This window comes from Phalacrocorax aristotelis, unplaced genomic scaffold, assembly GCF_949628215.1.
Source record: "Phalacrocorax aristotelis unplaced genomic scaffold, bGulAri2.1 scaffold_88, whole genome shotgun sequence".
Taxonomy (NCBI): domain Eukaryota; kingdom Metazoa; phylum Chordata; class Aves; order Suliformes; family Phalacrocoracidae; genus Phalacrocorax; species Phalacrocorax aristotelis.
The window spans coordinates 140,769-161,085 of record NW_027441295.1 but is presented as its reverse complement, the minus strand read 5'-3'; the positions used below and the strand labels follow the sequence as shown (position 1 = coordinate 161,085).

General features: G+C 57.9%; 1 protein-coding gene across 1 annotated transcript; it reads left to right on the top strand.

Moving 5' to 3' along the window:
* The first annotated feature begins 1,789 nt into the window (after positions 1 to 1,789).
* LOC142051310 (adenylate cyclase type 10-like) lies at positions 1,790 to 13,184 on the top strand. The gene is made up of 18 exons (XM_075080450.1): positions 1,790 to 1,874; positions 2,275 to 2,469; positions 2,586 to 2,707; positions 3,341 to 3,417; positions 3,725 to 3,914; positions 4,848 to 4,900; positions 5,474 to 5,627; positions 6,344 to 6,536; positions 6,746 to 6,832; positions 7,147 to 7,430; positions 8,048 to 8,184; positions 8,828 to 8,923; positions 9,570 to 9,824; positions 10,527 to 10,862; positions 11,582 to 11,796; positions 12,195 to 12,302; positions 12,463 to 12,641; positions 12,968 to 13,184. The coding sequence occupies exons 1-18, from the start codon at positions 1,791 to 1,793 to the stop codon at positions 13,161 to 13,163; spliced, it is 2,961 nt and encodes a 986-aa protein (XP_074936551.1). The 5' UTR covers position 1,790; the 3' UTR covers positions 13,164 to 13,184.
* The last annotated feature ends 7,133 nt before the right edge of the window (positions 13,185 to 20,317 follow it).

The window sequence follows — 20,317 nt, the reverse complement described above, 5'->3', positions numbered from 1 at the left end:
TCTCACGCGCCACAGGGTGCTTCTCCCGGGCAGGGAATGCGGGGATCCCTGCTGGGGCCAGTGCCAAAGGAAAGCATCTCCTGTGAGCATTCAAGGGGCCAGCGGTAGTCGGAGCAGGGACGGGAGACCAGGACTGCTGGTCTTGCATGCGTTTCCAGACGCAGAGGAAGCTTAAGCCTAAGGCAGAGCGGGTGTCAGATCAAGTATTAGGGTCTTTGCATGTCTGCTTTAGCGCGGGTGTCTGCGGGAGGTAGTTACCCTTTCCTTTTTTCAGGCGGGGGCAGCTTTGCATCCTTTCCCCTGCTGGATTCTCCCCTGCCTTTCACAAAGAGCAAAAGGGAACTGCTTTGCTCACGGCTGGGAGAAGGGCTTTTGCAGGCTGTTAGGTTTTCTCCAGCAGACAGCTACAACCTACCTGCGTGTAAACGCAGCAGGTGGTGATCAAGCCCGCTGGTTTGCTGGGCTTCTGGGGCAGGCAGGCAGCTGGGTAAGATGCCCGGCACTCTCAACGCCTTGCCAATGCCAAATTTGTTTGTCTATTTCTGGACACCTGTTTCATGGAGCCGTGTCAGTATCCCCCGAGGAGGACGGAGGATGTCCTCCCCCTCCATAATGGCCGCCTCCCCGCTGGGCTTCAGATTAGGTTCTGAACAGCTGAGATGCTGGGGAGCGCAGAGCTCAAAATGTTCTCCGTGTCAGTTTGCTTCTCCCGCTCTCTCTCCCCAGGGATCTCTGCAGCGCCCATGAGCCTTGTGGTTTTTGGAGACAGGGATTGGCGGTACTTCTGTATCTGTGGCCAGGCCCTGCATGAAGTTTGTGAGGCTCATGAGCTTGCAAACCCAGGTGATGTTGTCCTCTCGGCCACCTCCTGGGAGCTCTGTGAGCAGCACCGGCTCAGGACCAAGCATCTTGCAGGCAAAAGAGCTGTGAAGGTAGGTGGATGGGACGGCGTCTCGAGCCATTGTGAGGACCTGGGGCCTGGACATGAAGGAGGGAGGTGTCAGAAGGCTGAGGCGCCGAGCGTGGGGAGAATAGTAGCAGTGAACATGGGCAGGCAGCTGAAGGTGTTGTCCCTCCATCTCAGGGGTAACTGTGTGCTGGGCTTGCTTGGTTTGAGGGGTCGGGAGGCACTGGCAGGCTTTTGGCCCCACCAGCAATGTCCTGTGTGGGTCACGGAGCTGTTGCTGACAGCTGGGGGATGCTTGGGTGATGCCTGCCCAGCTCCGGTGCTTCTGAGGAAGCACTGCTGTCCCATCCAGCCAGGTGGGCTTGTTCTCCCCTTTTCTGGGCAGTGACGGTGAGGGCAGGCTCTGTCCCCTGGAGTCCTGGGGCGGCCAGTGGCAGTTCTCTGATTCTGTGTGTCTTCAGGTTACGGGCATGGATCAGATGTCTCGGTCAGAACGCCAAGAAGCGTTGCGCAAGCTTGTACGACACCCATTGAGCCACCGCTTGGAAGGGGAAGGTGCGTGCCAACTTCACCTTGTTCTGTGATTGCCTGCAAAGGTGGGGCCTGGCTGCTTCAGGGGCCAGAGGGGAACCACCCCAGCCCTCTTCCCCCTTTCAGTTAGCGCCCCTGCTTTTGTCCCTCCTGTGCATCAGCTGGGGCAGTCACTGCTGCCGCTGCCGCCTCCTCCTTCCAGGGGACAGCTCTGCCCTGAGTGTCAGCAGGTGGCAACATGAGCAAAGGCAGAAGACTCTTTCTCCCCCGTTTCCAGTGCCAGCCCCTGCTTTCCAACACCTCCTAGTGCCATCCTTCGAGCGACCACCTGCGTTTTCTCTCCTCAGGTGCCATGAGGCCTACTCGTGTCTTGTCCAACCGTCCTAAATTGGTGGAGATGTTTCGGAAGTACATACCAGAAGCTGCTCTCAGGAAGGTACGTCCAGGCCACCACTGCTGGGGCTGCATTTTTGGCGGGCAGAAAAGAGGTGCATTGCACAGATGGAGTTCTCAGGAGAAGAGAAAACCAAAGAAAATGCACCCTGAGACAAGAACATGGGCAAACTGAGCCAAGGGGCACCCGGGCTGCACCAGTGCGTGCCTTGTCCTCCTTTGTGTGCCTTGTCCTCCTTTGTCATTTGTGTTATGGTTCGGTACCTGCCTGCCGCAGGCTGGTGAAGCCTGCCCGCCATGTGCACGGAGAGGAGGATTTCCCCCCTTCCTCCAGTAGTACCGGCAGGCTATTGCCGGTACGCCTGCTCTCCCTCGGCATCTGGTGTGGGCAGTAAGCCCGTGGGAGAGCAGGCTGGTGAAGCCCGTGTGCTCTTGTCTTCCAGCTTGACGACAGACTGCCGCTGGACCTCTTCTCTGAGCTACGGCCAGTCACCAGCCTCTTTGTCCACCTGCAGTTGTCTGCAGATATCATCAGCACAGCAGAAGTCTTTGAGTTCCTCCACAGTGCCAGCAGGATGTTGCTAGAAATCCTCTCTCCTCACAAGGGCGAAGTCAACAAAGTCCTCCTGTGCGATAAAGTGAGTGTGTGCGTGAGCAATCGCCTCCCCGCAGCCCGAGAGGGTGGTCGGTGAGCAAGAGGGGGTGATTCCCTCTGAGGCATTGTAGCAAGATGTGCCGCTTCTGTCCTTGGCAGGGCTGCACGTTCCTCTGTGTGTTTGGACTCATTGGAGAAAAGCTGCCCTACAAGAGCCTGCACGCCTTGCAGAGCGCTGTTCAGATCTTCAACTCCTTCTCGACGATGTTTGGGGGAAAAAAGTGAGCATGTGGCAGGGGGCGTGGGTGTGCCGGGTGCCTAGGACAGTGCAAGGGGGCTTACCCGAAAGAGATGTGCCTTCTAGCTTGCCCTCCCTCGTCCCTGGCAGGAAGGAAGCAGTGCCCTGAGAGGTGGCAGGCGAGCCATGGCTGAGGCCCATGGCAGCCAGGCAGAGCCCCTCCAAGCACACCGTGCTAGCCCTCGCACCGGAACGAGCCCTCACGAGGGCGAGAGGCTCTTCAGTGCCAGAGACAGGCCCTTCCGAGCAACTGGCCCATGAACAGGGCTGGGGCCCAACCACCTGATCTCAAGTTTCTGTCACCGCAGGTGGTGACGCTGTGGGCGCCTTCTTCCCTCCCTCTTTGCTCACGAGAGGGCCGTGGCCTTCTGCCGGTCGCATCTCAGGGAAAGAGGCCTCAGGGGAAGTGTCCAAAACTCTGCCCATGTCCCTTGTCCCTTGCAACGCACGTATATTGCGTCCCTGAGCTCTCCAGGCCCCCAAGGCCCGCGCTGGCAGGGCAGGATGGCAGGTGGCCCAGGCTAGGGCCGAGGGGAGGTGCGGGAGGGGATGAAGCTGGGCGGGCAGGACTGTGCGTGGGGCGCTGCTGAAGCTGCGCTGTTTCCCTGTGTGCCAGGGCAGTGTCCGTTGCCGTTACCAGCGGGATGGTGTTCTGCGGCATCACCGGCCACCCTCTGAGGAATGAATACACAGGTAGGAGGCGTGTGCCTGAGGCGCGGAAGGTTGGCCTGGGCCTGCTTAAGCACAGCAGTCTGGAAGAGGAAGGCGGGCTGGGAGAGGGCTTGCCCAGCAGCCACTCAGGAACGGCCCAGGCGGTGCTGGTCCTGGCCCGGGGTGGGAGAACGGGCTCCATGGCCGATTGTTCCCCTGGGTTCTGCTGACCCCGCTGTGGCGTTGGCCTGTGCCAGAGGGGAGGCAGCCCTTGGCGTGGCAGGGCGCCGCGGGGCTGGTGGCACAGGTACATCAACGCGTGCTCTCTCTCTGTCTCTCTCCCTGGCAGTCCTTGGCCAGAAGGTGAATTTGGCAGCCCGGATGATGGTGCGCTACCCTGGGCTGGTGTCCTGTGATGCAGCGACTTATGCCGCCTCTCGGCTGCCCCCTTACTACTTCAAGGAGCTGCCAGAGAGAAAAATGAAAGGCATTATCCGTCCTGGCACTATCTATCAATATGTGGGAGTCACCAAGGCGAGGTGAGTGTCCTCTGAGAGGGCTGGATGAAGGGACGGTGGCACCAAGGGTGCAGCCTCGGCGAGAAAGAGGAGTTGTGCAGCGAGAGACCAAGCTGGTCTGCCTTCCCAGTTGCTGAGATGGTCAGAAGCCCTGGCGTGGGAGGCTTTTTGCCCCTCTCCCGTGCTGCCTCCTGCTGCTGAGAGAGCGGGAGTGAAGCCACAGGGATTGGGAAGATTCTTCTGTCTGGGTAGATGCAAGGTGGCCTTGCAGGCTCTGCCCAAATGGCTTTCGACTGTGCTTTCCGTGCTGTGCTTGCTCCACCATGTGCCCTGGTAATGCTGACCCAAGGAGTTTTTTGTCCCAGCTGCTTCCGAGCAGGAAGCTTTGGGCCAGTCTGGTTCCCATGGGGAAAGGTGGACCATTGGGACACTCTTCCTCATGTCTTCCTGCTGAAATCTCAGCTCTTCCTCTGGGCCAGGATTTGCCCTTCTCTTTGGGTGACGGTTTGAATGTTAACATTGCCATCTCTTTGAACTACAGGAAGACTTGAGGCAAAGGTGCCAGGTACTTGGCATCCCAACCCGTTCAGGGACACAAGTCCTCCTTTCCAAGACACTTGTTTTTCTTGGCCAACGTGGTAAAGCTGTCTGCTAGGCAACAGCACACCCTGGCTTCTTTCACGTGTCTCCGAGTTCTCTGGGTTTGGCCCATGGTGATGAACTCTCGATACGTTCTCCCACCCTGCTGCGGTCGTTGGGCTTCTTTATGCTTGAAGCTGTCCTAGCGTGCAGCTTGAACTTTGGCTGGGGGAGCGTGCAGGGGGTGACACGCTGCTCAAAAGAAAAGCCGGTACCCGAGGAACACGTCCTGCCCCTCCACGCCAGGCTGCTTCTCTATGTCCCCTGGCTTCTCCCCACCTCATTGACTTGTGTTTTCTTTTCCCCTGCTTCTAGCATACTTGACATGAGTCTCACCAAGGAGAGGTCAGAGTACGCTCCCTTGCTGGGTAGGTGGAGAACGCCGTGCTCTTCTGAACGCCACTTTCTTCCCCTTGGTAGCGCTTAGTGCCACGCTGGGTAGGGAGAAGCTTTTGCCAGGGATGGTGCTGCCTGCAGCGACCCTAAGGCAGTGCTGCCTGGTTCGTCCCTATTTGTTTGATATCTCTGGGGTGGAAAGCAGGGTGAGGTGCCTGGTGCTCCCCGCCGTGCTCCAGACCTGGTAGGAAGGTTCCTTTCTACTATGGAGCTGCTCAAGCCCGGGGGCTAAGCTGATCCTTGTCTTTGGGTTCAGGAGAGAGGTTTCCTTCTGCCAGACTGACGGAGAGTGTTTGTGGGTTCTCGCCCTTGTACTCCTCAGAGTTCCTTTCCTGGCAGCATCTGGGTGTAGATACGGAAACATCAGGACGCTCGGGATGCCTTTAATCGCTTGGTGCCTTGATGGAAGGAGGCCTGGGTGTAGGCAGGCTGTCATGTTATATGTGGTGGTGGGGAGGGAAACTGCGGTGGAGGGTGGCAGCAAAAGGGACGTCTCTTTGCTTTTCAGCACCCCCAGCAGCTCGTTTCCTTGTGTGTCTTCACAGGTCGGGAGAAGGAGATTGACCTTTTTGTCAGCTGCTTGAAAGCCTATAAGGATTTTGGGCAAAGCCACATCCTGGCATTTGAGGGCACGATGGGCTCCGGAAAGAGCCACTTACTTGCTGAACTGGCCTCTTTAGGCCAGGCTGCTGGCCACAGGTACAGGTTTTTGACCTGTAGCTTTGGGACACTGCCCCTGCCCATCCCCTGACAACCGTGGAACACTCCAGCCCCTCTGCCAGTGCGTTTGGCTCTTGGACTGCAGAGGCCTGAAAAAGCCTCCTGGAGACACTCCTTAGGAGCTCCTGCGTGCCCTGCTCCCACCTCTGCCTCTTTGGGGAGTTGGAGGCGGCTTCTTGAGCCACAGCCTTTCCTCCTTCACCTCTGGGCCAGGCACGGATAGTCGGGAAGAGCCCAGGCTCAGTGCTTTGCATCTGGCTCCAGACGCAACAGACAGCAGGGTGGCCAGCTCAGAAGCTCTGCTTGCCCTCTACCTGTTTCCCAGAAGGAGCACTGGGGCAGAAAAGCCTTCCTGTGCTCTGGGAGGCAGAGTACTAAGGTCTGGAGCCCAAAGGCAAACTCACCACTTGCTCCATCCTTGCCTCTGAGCCCTGTGAGTTCCTGTGCAGGGGGGAAGTAGCGAGACCTGGGCTGGCGCTGCCGAGACACAGGGTCCGGACCTGGCTCTGCCAGTGGCTTGGCACCAGCTGCCCCTGTGTGCCCTTTCTCGTACGAGGAGTGAAAAGCGCGGGCTTCTCTGGGAAGCACTTTGAGATGGGTGGCTGAAGAGCCCCCTGCAAGGGCATCTCCACCCCTTTGGTCTTAGAAGGCTCGGGCTGTTGGGGATCTCAGTCCCTTTTGCTTTTGCACGGCAGGGTAGTTGCGATGGAACTGCTAGAGGTCAACGTGAGGCAGTCCTTCTCTGCCCTCCGTAAGCTGATGGCCAAAGCCCTGGGCCTCCAGGACTGTGAACTGCGCAGTGACAAGGAGCGCGTGTTGCAGGCAAAGCTCGAAGGGATAATCGAAGAGAGCAGCTATTGCCTCCTCAACGGCATTTTCTTTGTCGAGGTGAGAGCGAGAGGCCTGCCAGAGACCCTGGGCAGAGGGCCTCTGCTTTAGGCTCCAGGTGAAGCCCCACTGTGGCTTCTTGGCCCTGTGCTGGGGAGAGGGAGGGTGCTGAGGCCAGCAGAGGTGGTTTGCTCTGCGGTCTTGCTTGGTGGGGAGGTGTGCCTAGCCCCGGAGTGACCTTTCTCCCTGACTCTGCTTTTCCTGGCCAGTTTCCCGTTTCGGACAAGGTTCGCAAGATGTGTGAACCTCAAAGGCTAATGGAATTGCACTCGACGTGGGCAAAAGTGCTAGAGAAGGTGAGCATTTCTCCTTCCGTCCTCCTGGTCAGAGAAGGAAAACAACCCCGCCCTCCCATAAAGCAATGTTCCCTGGAGGAAGAACGACGTCTTCCGCATTCCCTTGCCCAAGCTCCCTCCTTCTGCGGAGCAAGCAACATTAGGCGTGACCTTAAAGTCTCAACGGAATTACGAGCCAGTCAGCATCTGAGCAGGGAACGGGTTGGGGAGAGACTTCCGAGAATCCTCTCAAGAGACAGAGGGTAAATCTCCTCCCCTGGAAGGCACTTGAAAATGCACCGGATTCCCCTCAGAACAACCTGGCTTTTTTTCAGGTCATGGGAGGAGAATTTGGCATATTTGTCATCGACAATGCCCATTTCATCGACCCTGCCTCCTGGAGTATCGTGTCACCCGTGCTCCAAAACGTCTCCAGCTTCATGGTCATGAGCTTAGCCCCGGGCTATGTGAGAACAGAGGCCTTCTGCAAAGCCGCAGGAGACAGCGCAATGTCCCAGAACATCACCTATTGTCATCTGGACAAGCTGAAATCTTCAGCTGTGGTGCAGAAAGTCTGCCAGGACCTCGGAGTGGTCAGCATCTCCAGGGATCTAGCGAGGTAAGTGGGAGGCAGGGGAGCTCTTCCTGAGGGCTTGAACCGATGCAGAGCATGGGAGGGCATCAACGCCCCAGGAAAGGCAGCGCAGGGCGGCTAGAAGCATCACTGGCTCCCGTGAGTACTGGGCCCACGGGGGTTGCATGTTATGCCTCGCCCTGGCAGGTGTGAGCTGAGAGCGGGCAACTCCCCAGACACAGAGCGTGGGAGGTGTCATCCCTTCGCTGTTGCGCAGGGAGGAAGGGAGGAAGAGTGCCGAGGCCAAGCGTGTCTGGGGTGCGAAACGGCCTTGGTCTAGGTGGCCGGGCTGTGGGGGAGATTCCCTGGGGCAGAGGTCCGTCCTGCTGCCAGGGAGGATCTAGGCTCCCGAGGAGAGGAAAGGCAGGGCTCGCTGCTCCGTGCTTTGGGCATTGTCCGCCTCTCTTTTGGCGTGGACTTCAGCCAAGGCTGGAGGTTCAGGGGGGCCCAAAAGGCCAAGCCAGCGCCCCTTTCAAAAGTGAGGTGTGGCTGTGACGGAGATGCTGGCTACTCTGTTATGCCCGAGGGAGTCGCGGCCCCCCTGAACGGTGTTCCACCTTACTTTCCTTGTGCTGCTCATTGCTGGGTCTGCCCCTGTCCAGGTTCCTGATCCAAAGAAGCTTGGGGATCCCGTATTACTGCGAGGAGCTGCTGCGCTGCCTTCGTCGCAACGACATGCTCTTGTTCCACACCCGGAGGCGGGGTGAAAAAGCAGAGGGCAGCTGGGAGAGCCTGATCGGTAAGCACCTTTGCTGCCGACTAGCGCGTTGCTGTGGCGCATTCTCTGCGGCACGGTCTTGCCCCGTCATTCCCCCGTGGATCTGGGCAGAGTCACATCTTGCAGCAGTGCAGAACTTGGCCTGGCAGAGGCGTGGGCTCCTGCGTGCCTTACCGTTGTGAGCCAAAGCAGGGGCTAGCGACTTCTGGTGGCTTGGAGGGGCCTAAATTCCTGGGGCAGGAGTTGGGTGCTAAAATGCGGGGGAAATTGTTCCGGAGCACATTTGATCCTGGTGTTTCTTAGGCATTCTAATGGGCCTGTAATTTACCTTGGCCATAGGGCAGCTCCCTTGAGAACAAATCCCAGCTTGAGGTGAGGGACAGGCCCAGGAATCTTGAATCCAAAACCATAAAATCCCCACAAGGGTGCCGGTCACAGAAGAAAAGGATGGTAATAGAAGTTTCCCAATTTCCCTGGCTGTGGAGACTGTTTGGGAAAGCTGGTGTGAAGGCAGAACATCTTTGGGAGGGCTCTACATTCACAGAATCATTATAGAATCAGTAAGGTTGAAAAACACCTCTAAGATCGTCAAGTCCAACTGTCAGCCCAACACCTCCTAAACCATGTCCCGAAAGACGCGCTTGCAGTGGAAACTGTCTTGCAGCAACGTCGAGCTCCAGCGCAGGGAGTGATGGCAGGGTCTGCACCATCAGACCGGACGTGAACCTGGAGAACACCGTGCTGCCCGTCACCTTGAAAGGTGAGGGTCCGAGCGCCGCTCTGGCGGCTCGCAGCTGTGCTGGGGCCCCTTCGCGGGGCATCAGCTAGAGGGAGGCTAGGCATCTGTGTGCTGCAGAGTCACCCTCTCAGCTTGGGAACTGTCGATGAGTGTCCCTCCTCTCTAGCCACCCCCATTTGTATGATCCTGGAAGAAATGTCACGCTAAAGCATTCCTGCTGTAAAGCGGTTTTGTCCAAAAAGAACAGGAAGAAATGGAAAAGAAAGGAGTAGTATCGTCTGGCCACGTTCAGACAATCGTTGTGTGGAGCTCCGAGTCCACCTCTGGGCTGGGGAAAGTTCTCTGTTCTCTGTGCGCACTGTAGGGCAAAAACCTACTCCAGACCTGGTAGGGCGCATCATGGGCTGCATGGACCTGCTGGGTCCTGCCCTCCTCACCCTTGGTGGGGGAGCGTGCGTTTGAGCGTCTCGCTTTTCCCCAGGCCTTGTGGCCGGTGGCTGCAGCAGGAGCGGAGCCATTTTGAAGACGCCTGCCCTGGGTTGCGATTGCCCAGCAGGTGCAGTCCCGAGGAGAGGAGGCCAACATCTACCCCGTTTCCTGTGTTGAAACTCTCCAGCCTGAGCATGGGGAAGAGGCGAGAGAGAGATGTGTTGCTTCTTTCTGGCAGAGATTGCGCTGTCTCAGCTGGACCAGCTAAAGCCGCTGAAGCAGACCGTTTTGAAGTATGCGGCTGTCATCGGGCCCGTGTTTACCACCCAGCTGCTCTTGCACGTCCTTCCGGCTGACATGAGGCACAAGGTGAATTGTGTGTTGACCATGCTGGTGAAGGACAACATCCTTAAGTGGCTGAAAAACACAGAGGTGCCAGAAGATGTCCAAGATCCTACCAAGAGGCCAGGCACCTCTGTGCAGGCGGAGAGCGGTAAGTGGTAGCAGTGAGGTGGACAAGGGAGCTCCCAGCTGTGTCCTGATGGGCTCCCCCGGGCATGGTGCGCTCCCCCCCTGCCCCCGCCCCCGGTGATGGCTGGGTGGAGCTCAGGCAGGCATGGCTGTTCAGGAGGGGTTGTGCAAAGATCTTACGAGCCGATCTCAAAGCACACGAGCTTTGTGGTGGAGGGGAGTTCCCACCAGCCGTCCCAAGTGCCTCTGCTCCGCGGCCTCCAGGCGCTGCTTATAGCGCAGGCATAGGAGGGCTTGTGGAACCCCTGACATCCTCTGCGGGCCGCCTGCAGCGTCCAGACCAAAGATGGCCTCCAGAGAGCCCCGGGCCCTTTGACAGGCTTTCACTCAGCTTTGATTCCCCTGTGGAGCAGGGCGGGAAGCTCAGGAGGCTGGGGACTGCCTTGCCAAGAGCAGGGAGAAAGCGCGGGCCAGGGCTCGCTTTGGCTGGCAGCAACATCCCCAGCTGCTGCCTGGAGCGCAGCTGAGCACTGTGTCCCCAGGGCCGTGCTAGCGTCAAGCAAGGCAAGCTGGGCCCTTCCACCCCGTGCTGCAAGGCTCGGTGTGCAGCAGTGCAGGTTTGCTGCCGAGGGTGCGCCCCAAGGCGTGACTTTGGTGTCCCGGCTGGGATGGCCCTGAGCCTTGGCCCCAGCTGGGGCTGATGCAAAGGCCCTTTGCCTTGCAGATGTGGAGACGCCCGCTCTGAGGATGACCGTGGTGCAGCAGTCTGGCGCTCTGGCCTTCCGTGTCGTGCTGCTGCAGGAGGCTGCCTACCAGCTGTGGCCCAAGAGACAGCGGGTCGCCTTGCACCGCACGTGTGCCGCCTTCCTGGAGCGGCACGCGCACAAATGCAAGAGCTGCGGCCAAGGAGAGTTTGTTGCCTTCCACCGCTTCGCCGTCACCAGCACCCAGGATGGAGGGAGGTGCCAGGGCTCTGCTGACCAGGGCGACTCACGCAGCTGGGAGACCTTGGTGCTTGCAGGAGAGCAGCTGAAGAGGGATAGGACCCACGCCACTGAGGGTATGCTGTGCGCCGTGCTCCACAGCCCGGGCCCTCCAGGAGCCCAGGGGTGTGTGCTGGGGATCGGGTGGGAGTAGATCTGCTAGGGACAAGCCCAGGAGGTGAGGATGACCACTGCAGGCTTTCCTCAGTGTGTTGGGACCCTTGCAAGGATCCTTGCAAGCCCCGCTGGGAGAGGGAGAGCAGCTCCTACCCCGGCGTACGCGAGGAGGTGTCTAACCCCCTGTGTTCTCGCCAGATGCTGAAGATGCACTGCGGCGGCAGCAGCAGGCTTTCATGGGGGAGGATTTTGGGTGAGCAGACCAGGTTTTGGTTATTTTTGAAGCCAGTGAGCACAGGGTCTCCACAGGAGGCAAAGGAAACTCGGGAATCTGGCTGCCGGTTGTGACTGTAGCTTAGGGAAGAGGCTGTCTGTGGGGTGGGAGCTGGGAGGAGATGGCCATGGAGATGAGAGAGTGCTTGAGGAAGCCCATGGGCTCAGGGCAATGGTCACACGTCACCGGAGCAGCCCTTGCTTTCCAGTTCCTACCGAGCAGCGCTGGCAAAATCTGCAGGGGAGGAGCACCTGCATGAGTCACGCCTGCCCGTGGCCTCACGCTCTGCTTTGAACAAAGGGCTTTTTCTGTCGTCTGTGTGGGGAGAAAGACCACTCTAAGTGATGCCTGTGTATTCTTTGCTCTCTTCTTCCCCTGGGAACCGTCCTCTGACTAGTGTGGCAGGGCGGCCTGTGGCAAAGAGCGAACAGACAACTGAGGTGCCCAGCAAGGCCGATGGGAAGGACAGCGGCGCATGCTCCTGTGAGTGCAAAGCCATCGTGGAATCGGTGCTGGTGCCTTTGGCTCGCCACTACATGGCAATGGGCGATGCTGCCAGAGCCTTCTACTACCTTCTGGAGTGTGCGGCTGCCTACCTGCATGTCTCCAACAGCGACATGGTGAGTTGCCCTGCTTGCCAGCACCCTCTGTGCACGGAGTCCTCTCAGTCGCCTGGCTCTGGGCAGGACAACTTCCCCGTTGCAACAGGGCATGCCTCTGTGGGGCCTCAGAAGGGAAACGCTGGGCTCAGACCCTGACTTCTTCCCCTGCTTTGCCTCTTCTGCGGCAAGAGGCACAGGGCACTGTGCCCTTAGGACAAGGGGCGTTAGCAGGGAGGCGGTCTGAAGGATCAGTGGTGCCTGCGCTCTGAGCCAGTGTGACTGTGTTTGAGCGGGCATCACCGAGGGGGAGGAACAGGCCCTCTTAAGACAGACGCCAGAGGCAAGGGGGAAGGGCAAGGCTGGCTGTGGGCTCTGCACCCACGCTCACCTGCTGCTCTCTGTGTGCTTGCACAAAGGCCCTCGTGAAGCTGAATGAAGCGGAGGTCCTGAGGAACTCCGTAGACAAGAAAGCGAATGTGATAGCCCGCTTTGAAGAGGCCACCTTCTTCAGCCTCAAAGGGGAGGTAAAGAGACGGAGAGGTCCGGCGGGATCTCCGGGGGGACAGAGCTGGACGCCTTCCCCAGTTGCAGGGGATGTCCCTGGGGCATCTGCAGCCACTGGCAGATTCCTGCAGTCTCTTGGGCCACTGGTCCCCATCGGGACGTTTCCCTTTTCCCTTGCAGGTCTGCTATCGTATGGGACGCATGGAGCTGGCAAAGAAAATGATCCTGGAGGCTTTGAGCCTGCTCAAAAGGAAGTTCCCCCGGACCACCGTTGGAGCCTTGGTCAAGTCTCAGGTGGAAAAGTTGCAGTGTGCCGCTTACGTTGCCAGAAGAGCAGCCTCCCTTCCGCAGGAGGCCCGGTAAGAAGCAGAAGTGAGAAGCCAGGGGAGGAAGAGCCATTTCCCACCTGGTCCCAAGCATCCAGGCCCAGAGCTGCTTGAGCCCAGTCTTGAGGCCACACCTAACCTGAGGCCGTAGTGCCAACACGCCCTCTCAAGCGGTCAGCTTCCCCCGGCGGCACATCTTTGTTTGCTGCCTTCTGCTCCAGCAGCCCTCCTTCCATCAGCCCCCTTTCCTCCGAGGAGGTGTAACCGGCTTGTCCACCGCCCTGCTCTCCCCCCGCCCTGGTCGCTTTAGCACTGTACAGCTAGAGCCTCTGGGCCCATCACTTTCTCTTGTGTGGCAGGAGGAAGAGGCTAGCCTGGCTGCTGCAGCAGAGCTGCTGCCTTTCCTTACTGGAGCAGCTCTTCAGCCTGGAGGGCACTTCCAGCAGGCAGACGTTCTCCCGCCTGGCAGCGCGCATGAAGGCCAACACGGACAGGGCAGCGGACTCCTGTCGGGCAGCAGATGCCCACCGCAGGGGTGGAGATGAACTAATCTAATTAAATACCTCTTTTATCATGACCTTTGCTGTCGGGCCTTTCTTTCCTAGGCACTGGGGAAAAATGTGGGGACATAGCACGCAGGTAGGTCATATGTCCCCTCCGCCGTCCCTTCCAGCTGGCAGCACTCCTTCTAGTGGCAGAATTCCTTTGGCTTGTCCCCTCCGGCTGCCTGCCAATGGCTTTGGCGTGAGAAGGGTTTGCATCTGGAGGTTCCCTGCGCTTCACGCTGAGGCCCCTCTCGGTTTGTGGCAGACTTCAGAATTGTGGGCACGGCTACAGGTGTGCTCACTGAGATGGGCCGGAGTTTGCTGGCGGATTGCAGCTCGCTTAGGGAACTGCAGAATGGCAGGGGCTTCAGTCACCTGCAGGAGCTCTGCATATGCAGCTTTGCCCCTGGCACATCCTGAGCACAGAATTCCCGTGGCCACCACAGGAACGAGGACTCTTCATAACCTTTACCACACAACAACCAAATTTCCCCACCAAAGGTTCTTCATGTTCTTCACGTTCAAAAGTGAACCACTTCTTTGTGGTGTAGAAAAACTCCCTGAGGCAACGGAGAGTTACAACTACATTCGATTGCAAATCACTTTGGTAGACACAGATTCAAGGTGTGACATGATCCTTCTGAACCTTTACTTTCCCTGTTCCCAGCTTACTTAGATTTAAGAAATAAGACTTACAAAACGATGTCATTTTTTCACAAACATAAGTAACTCACAGGCTATACGCTTACGTCAGCACACAGCTTGCCTTTCCACCTCAAACTCTGAGATTTATCAGGTTGATCGGCAAACTAACACAGTGGAGCACCAACCCAACTCGTCTCTTTAGGCATCACCACCACACAAACGCTCGCTGCCAGTAATCCCACTGCAGCACTACAGACAAGCAAATCCCCACCTGGATTCTAGCAAGTCAAACCAAATCACGTTCTGGAAAGCTGAGTAATAAGGAAGTATTTATTTGTTGCATATTCTAAGGTGATAAAAATAGAGTGAATCTTGACGTTCCATTAAGTTAAGGTGACTCTTGTCTACGCTCAGATAAGGAGCCGAGGGGACAGGACTTCGTTTGAGTTTTGGGTTAGAGACGACAGGAAAAATTAGTGACATTGCACAGTGTATCCCATCTGCACAGGCACCATATTCAATTAGCAGAGATTGAAGGACTTCAGGCTGAAAGTCAATCTGTTAACCACCTCCCAGACCACTCAGTGAAGGCTGTTTTTTCCTACCCAAAGTCCAGAGAAAAGTGTGTTCTGCTCTAAAGTCACCGGCTTGCTAGTCCGAGACCGACGCCAGACTCTGCCTCCTCCCAGCGCTGCTCCACGCCAGCACAGCTCCGTCCTGCCGGCACTGGTGGCGGTTGGCTCCAACGGTCCGACCCCAACGGAAACTGGGCGGGGAGTCTCTCCAGTATGGCTCTGTGAGTCTTGCACTGGGGAGCCCAGAGCTGGACACAGCACAGGGGAAGGGTCACCTCCCTCCATCTCCTGCTGATGCCTTGCCTACTGCAGCCCAGGACTCAGTTAGCCGCCTGTGCCCCAGGAGCACTTTGCCGGCTCCAAACTGGTCAGCTGGGGGTCCACCATGTCCCCAGGAGTCTGCACAGCTGCTTTCCAGCTGGGTGTCCCCCAGCGTGTACTGGTGCAAGGGCTTGTTCCTTCCCAGGTGCGGGACTTTGCCCTTCCCCGGGGTGAGCTGCATGAGGGTCCTGTCAGCCCCTTTCTCCAGCCTCTCAGGGCCCCTCTGGTCGGCAGCACGACCCGCCGGCGCATGGGCCTCTCCTCCCACTTCTGTGCCACCTGCAAGCTGTCCGAGGGTACACTCTGCCCCATCAGCCAGATCACTGCATGTGAGCAGGGCTCACATAGTGCAGCGCAGGGCTTGCAGACGTGCACTTCGATATGGCATAACTTCTCACAGCAGGTTCAGAAATTTATTCAGTCTATTTTTTTGTTCTATATACAGCGCTTCCCCTTTTGCTTCCTGCAGGCTACTAAAAGCTGTTCAAACTGTCCCATTTTTCATTTGAACGTCACATCTCTTCACAGCGCTGGTGTTATGTGTCACACCGGGTCAGGTTGTACTCTCACATAGACGGTTAGACAGGGGGTAGCCTAGATTTAAAACCACCCTCCTGGGCACTGTCTCGCACACACTGGGGACCCCGGCAGGCTCTCTGGGGTGCCGCCTTTCCCGCAGTGCCGACTCTTGTGGCCGCTGCCTGTCCTTCCCTGCAGTGCTGCCTGCACCCACCTGCTGCGGCTGTCCTTGGGAAGGGCACTGGAGCTGAGAGAGGCCTTGGGAGAGGCAGAGGGGGAAGCTCTTCTCCAGAGACTTGCCAGCAACTCTGCAGAGCATCCCTTTTCCAGCCCATGAGACGCTCTGTGTGACAATGGAAGGTGCCCGTTGGTCCAAGGGATGAGGCTCTGCAGGGCTCCCATCAGGGTCCTTTGACGTGCCCATCCTCCAGCCCCCCCTCCAGGGGCTGGGGGCTCTCATCTACGTCCGCAGGCAATGTCTCAGCTGCCCAGGGATGTTGAAAACAGGGAAAGACATCGGCTGTTTATGTGAATAGCATGTCCCTTCTCCCCAGGGAAGGCGGTCTGCACCTGGAGATTGTGTGTAAATATTCACGATGCTGTTAATGCTCTTTTAAATATACTCTTTTAATGCTCTTTTGAAACAGCAGTGTTGTGTTGCGCACCAGGTTTTCGAAAGCATGCCAGATTTCCCTATTTACAGTCGATGGGCATTCTCCTCAAGAGCACCAGCTCGGCTTTTGGCAGCCTGACCTCACGGTGCTCTTCAGTTTGCCAGCCAGGAACAAGTCAACCCGCTACTGAACGAGCAACGTTTTCAAGGAGTGCCATATTTCAAAGTCCTACATTCTACCTAGAAAGGCCCAAGGTTTGCACCCATGACTGGGTGAGGAGCTTGACAGCCAGCCACGGATATTGCAGGGACTTGATTTCCACGCTGTTATTGGAGGAATCTATGAACACGCTGCGCTTATGAATCTAGGGAGTGAAGGTGTGTTTATGTTTCACCAGTAAACATCCAGCCCTGCTCATCTGGAAAGGCAGAAAAGGACCGGGCTGTGTTCGTGTTTATCTAAGCAGTGGTTGCGTATACATGGGTGCTGGCAAAGGCATTGCTCCGACTGTGCCCATCTCTTTTGCCGGTCACATTAATTGTGTAAGTCTGCGCGTGTGTTGGTGTGTCTGGCTCTTTGGAAAGCAGCGCAAGTCTCTCGGACACACACACGGCAACAGCAGCGGCCACATCCATCAGGCTGGGATAGGACGAGCCTCCTGGGTGCGATAGTCCACCTGATTGGGCTCTAGCAGACCTGGAAGGAGAAATCCCTTGTGTTCACAAGTCTGCTGCATCTGGCTGCTCCATCACAGAGTGGGGAAGGAAACGCAAAGAAACTCTGCAGCAGAGATCACAGGGGTGGACAGAGGGGCAGCGCTGGCCAGGCTGTGAAAGTCCCCCTCCCGAGGTGACAAGTGGGGTGGGGTGTTCCAGGGGAGCAGTGCTTAGGGGCGGGGTGGCACCCCATGGGCGTGGCTGGGTGGGTGGGGAGGGCGCACTGTGAGGTCACAGACCCCGCTGTGCCGTGCCATGATATATTGTGCTGTGCCGCGGGTACAGCTTGGCCAGTGCCGGCAGCAGCAGCGGTAGCAGCAGCAGCAGCGGTAGCAGCAGCAGCCGCAGCAGCAGCAGCACGGTGCAGGCACGGGGGACCATGGCCCCCACGTGCCTCCTTATTATTCTCCTATTGGTGGCCCTGCAAGCCGGGGACACCCAGGCTGCTCCATGGCAAGCATGGGGATTAGGTAGGTGGGCAGGCGAGGGCTGGCATGCAGCCCTGGGCAGCGTGGAGCAGCGCCCAGCGCACATTGGGGTGGTAGCGGGGCCGGGACCATGGTGGGGCAAGGCTGGGAGAGCAGCAGGGCTGGGCTGAGCCAGGGGAGCCATGGCCGGCTCCAGGGGCAAGTGGGAGGCAGTTGTGCTGCGGGGAGGCGCAGGGGGCCGCGGCCACTGCAGGGGGATTTTCCAGGTGAATGGTGGGGCCGGGAGCAGTGCCGTGGGGTGAGAAAGCATCCCTAGAGCTGGCCCTGTGCCACCCAGTCCCGCTGCAGCCTTCCCGCAGCCTGCACGTCGGCACCAGCGCTGCACAGCAGAGCAAGGCAGTAGCCTTCGGGAGCGCTTCTATGCCGGGCTGGTGACAGCTGTGCCCGGGGCCGTGGCTCTGCCGCTCCCCAGCTGGGTCCAGCTTTCAGCCTCGGGGATGTCTGTCCTGGGGAGACGTCCGCTCAGGAAGACGGGAGCATTCCTGCTCTAGCCCTGCAGTGCTCTCCTTGGCAAACCCAGGTCCCCGACACACAGCCCCAGCCCTCAGCCCGGGGGAACAGATGGGGCAGTGGTGGGGCACTCCCACTGCCCAGCAGGCCCTTCTCCACGAGATGTGCAAATGACCATTTTTTCCCTCCAGTGCTCCCACGTGGGCCTTTTTTGTGCACAGTAGAGATCTCCCAGTAAGAAATCCCCAAGGGGCCGTATGTCCATCCGGTGCTTGAGGCGTGTGGCACGCGGCCTGGAAACAGTATTTTGAGAGCTTCCAGGTGCCAGCCAACAGGCCACTCAGGCCCCTCTGCGGCTTTGGAAATCTCCACCCGTGTCATTACCTGACCCCCCTCCAGTCACTGCAGGTCACTGGGAAAGAAGTCGATCACAACAGCTAATGGAAATGTGCTTGATTACAGCCGTGCCTCCAGGCCATGGTCTCCAGGCGCCTCAGGCAGATGTTCTCTGGGAGCCTCAGGATGATCCCACAGGTATGTCACTTCAAGGAATGTGCATTTAGGGTTGAAGATGCTGTTCATGTGAAATTTTACTCAACAATTTCTTGGCCAATGCTCAGACACGCAGAAGAGCAGAGAGGGCACGGCTCGGGCTCGGTGATGTGCCCTGGGATACTCTGCCCTGCGAAGGTGTCTTTGACAGCCCCTCCGAGCCTCTGCTGCTCCCAGTGGCTGCTGCAAAGCCCGCGGGCTCTCTGGGCTTGAGTTCAGAGCTGGTGTGAGCTACAAGGAATCCTTTCTCCCGAAAGCTCCATGCATGGTGTGCATGAGGATGCGCAGGCACTTTGGGGTCGCTGAGACCGGCAGACCCTGCCGGGGCTGCAGGAATGCCTGGCAAGGATGGGAGCCTGCTCCAGCCGGCTCCGTTGTCCTCCTTGATGTCTGAGGTCTCTCAGTGACACCTCACGGTCAGGGGCAGGTGAGAGCTGCACACCCAGCTTGAGGCCGGACAGCTAACTTGAAGGCAGCTAAAATGAGGGGCTGTGACTTCAGCCTTGGGTGGTTTAGCTGTCTGTTTCCAGCTGTGTTTTAGAAAACTTGGCTCTGGTTTTCCTCTTGTTTTGGGGGACCGTGGGCTCTTTGCTGCCACTTGTGAAAGTGCCCAGAACATGGTTGCAAGAGCTTGGGGTTCAGCCCGCCGTCTGTGTCTGTTGCCCTTACCGTGTGATGGAGTTGGCATGATGGGACGTGCTTCTCCAAAGGGCTCTTTCCCCAGCGGAACTGGGTGCAGCATCTTCCTGTCCTCTCTGAACAAAGTCATTTACCATCATCTTGAAGTCTGCCGAAAACGAACTAAGTGCAAACAAGAAGATGCCATGCAATCTCCTAGGCTCTCAGTAGGTCAGCTTTTGCTGTCTACTGGTAAACTGGAAAGTGCCTAGTGCTTAAATTTTTCTCTGCGAATGACACATAGTTCGGACTAGAGACGAGGTGCACCCCCAAATGCCCAGGCTTTGTTTCTAAGTGTTATTAATGTATTTTGCCTCCTGAAAACACCACGCTCCTGATGAGGAACGGTTGCTTCTCATTAAAGTGACCCTCTTTCTAAAGAGATGGACCGTGAGACTGTGGGGAAGGAGGCGCTTCAGGAAGGAGGCGGTCACGCGGTGCCAGTCTCTGATGAAAAAACAGCAGCAATTCAATCAACAGGCATGCCAAGTACTTGCTGCCCCCCAGTCATCCAGGGTCACATATCAAAAGCGCTGGGCGTCTGCAGGCTCCTCCCCTGGTGCCGCTACTGCACATTGGGTCGGCAGCCAAACCCTTAGTACAGAGCTAGTGTTCTCAAAGAAGCCAGGAGCGGCTCTCTGAGGATGACGGTCGTCTCGGGGCTGCGGTGGTTATTGCCATCAGCGGGCCAGAGAGATGCTGGTAACCCTCTGCGGATGTGGTGGAATGCTCACCTCCCACCGCAGCCCATTCACAGGATTTTCAGACCTCTGCCATTTTGGGAGCAGGGCCACCTGAGCCACGTTCAGTAGATGATGGGAAAGACGACTCTTAATCAAATGTCCCTCCCTGAGTACCCCGAGCTTGCTGTGAGTCCCCAGAGGCCCTGGGCACAACAGAGGGGGATCCCTCCTGTGAACTGGGGTCCAAAGGGATTCGCTGCTGGGGCAGAGGGATCCTGCACCATCCTTCTGCATCCTGTGGGCCTGAGCCATGCTGAGGCTTTTCCTTTCTCTCCTTCTTGGCAGTGCTGTCCAACCCCGGGGAAGCCCACCGCACCAGGACGTATGAATTTTTTCAGAAGAGTGCAGGTACTGAGCAGTCTTGCAGGGGCCATAGGTGGGAGACAACTCCTGAGAACTGGAGGCGTGCAAGCGTGCCCACGCTGGAGAAAAGGCAAAGGGGGAGAACAAGGGTCAGGTGTCTCCTGAGAGGGCCTGACTCCATGCCCTCGGGGTGTGGGCACTGGGCTGGGGAGGGAGAGCTGGGGGTGGCGCTCCCCGATGCAGGGATGGGTTTTGTCCGTGCTGCTCAAAGGGGCGGTTGGTCAAAGAGCTGCGCTCCCCCATGTGCTCTCCATCTGGCCTCATGAGTTCTGTTCCGTGGGACAGCTTGTCCCAACGGGTCAGAGAGAGTCTCCGTGCAGCGGCACCAGCAAGCCTCGGAGAGCGAGGGTGGGCGAGCGCCAAAGAAATTGTGTGCAAATGGGAAGGGTAGCCAAGAAGGGGGAGCAAACCCATGGCACGGGGAAAACTGGGTTATGGCCATCCCGGAGTGTAGGCAGAGGTGAGAGGAGAAAGAGATGCTCCAGAGTGCATTGATTTGC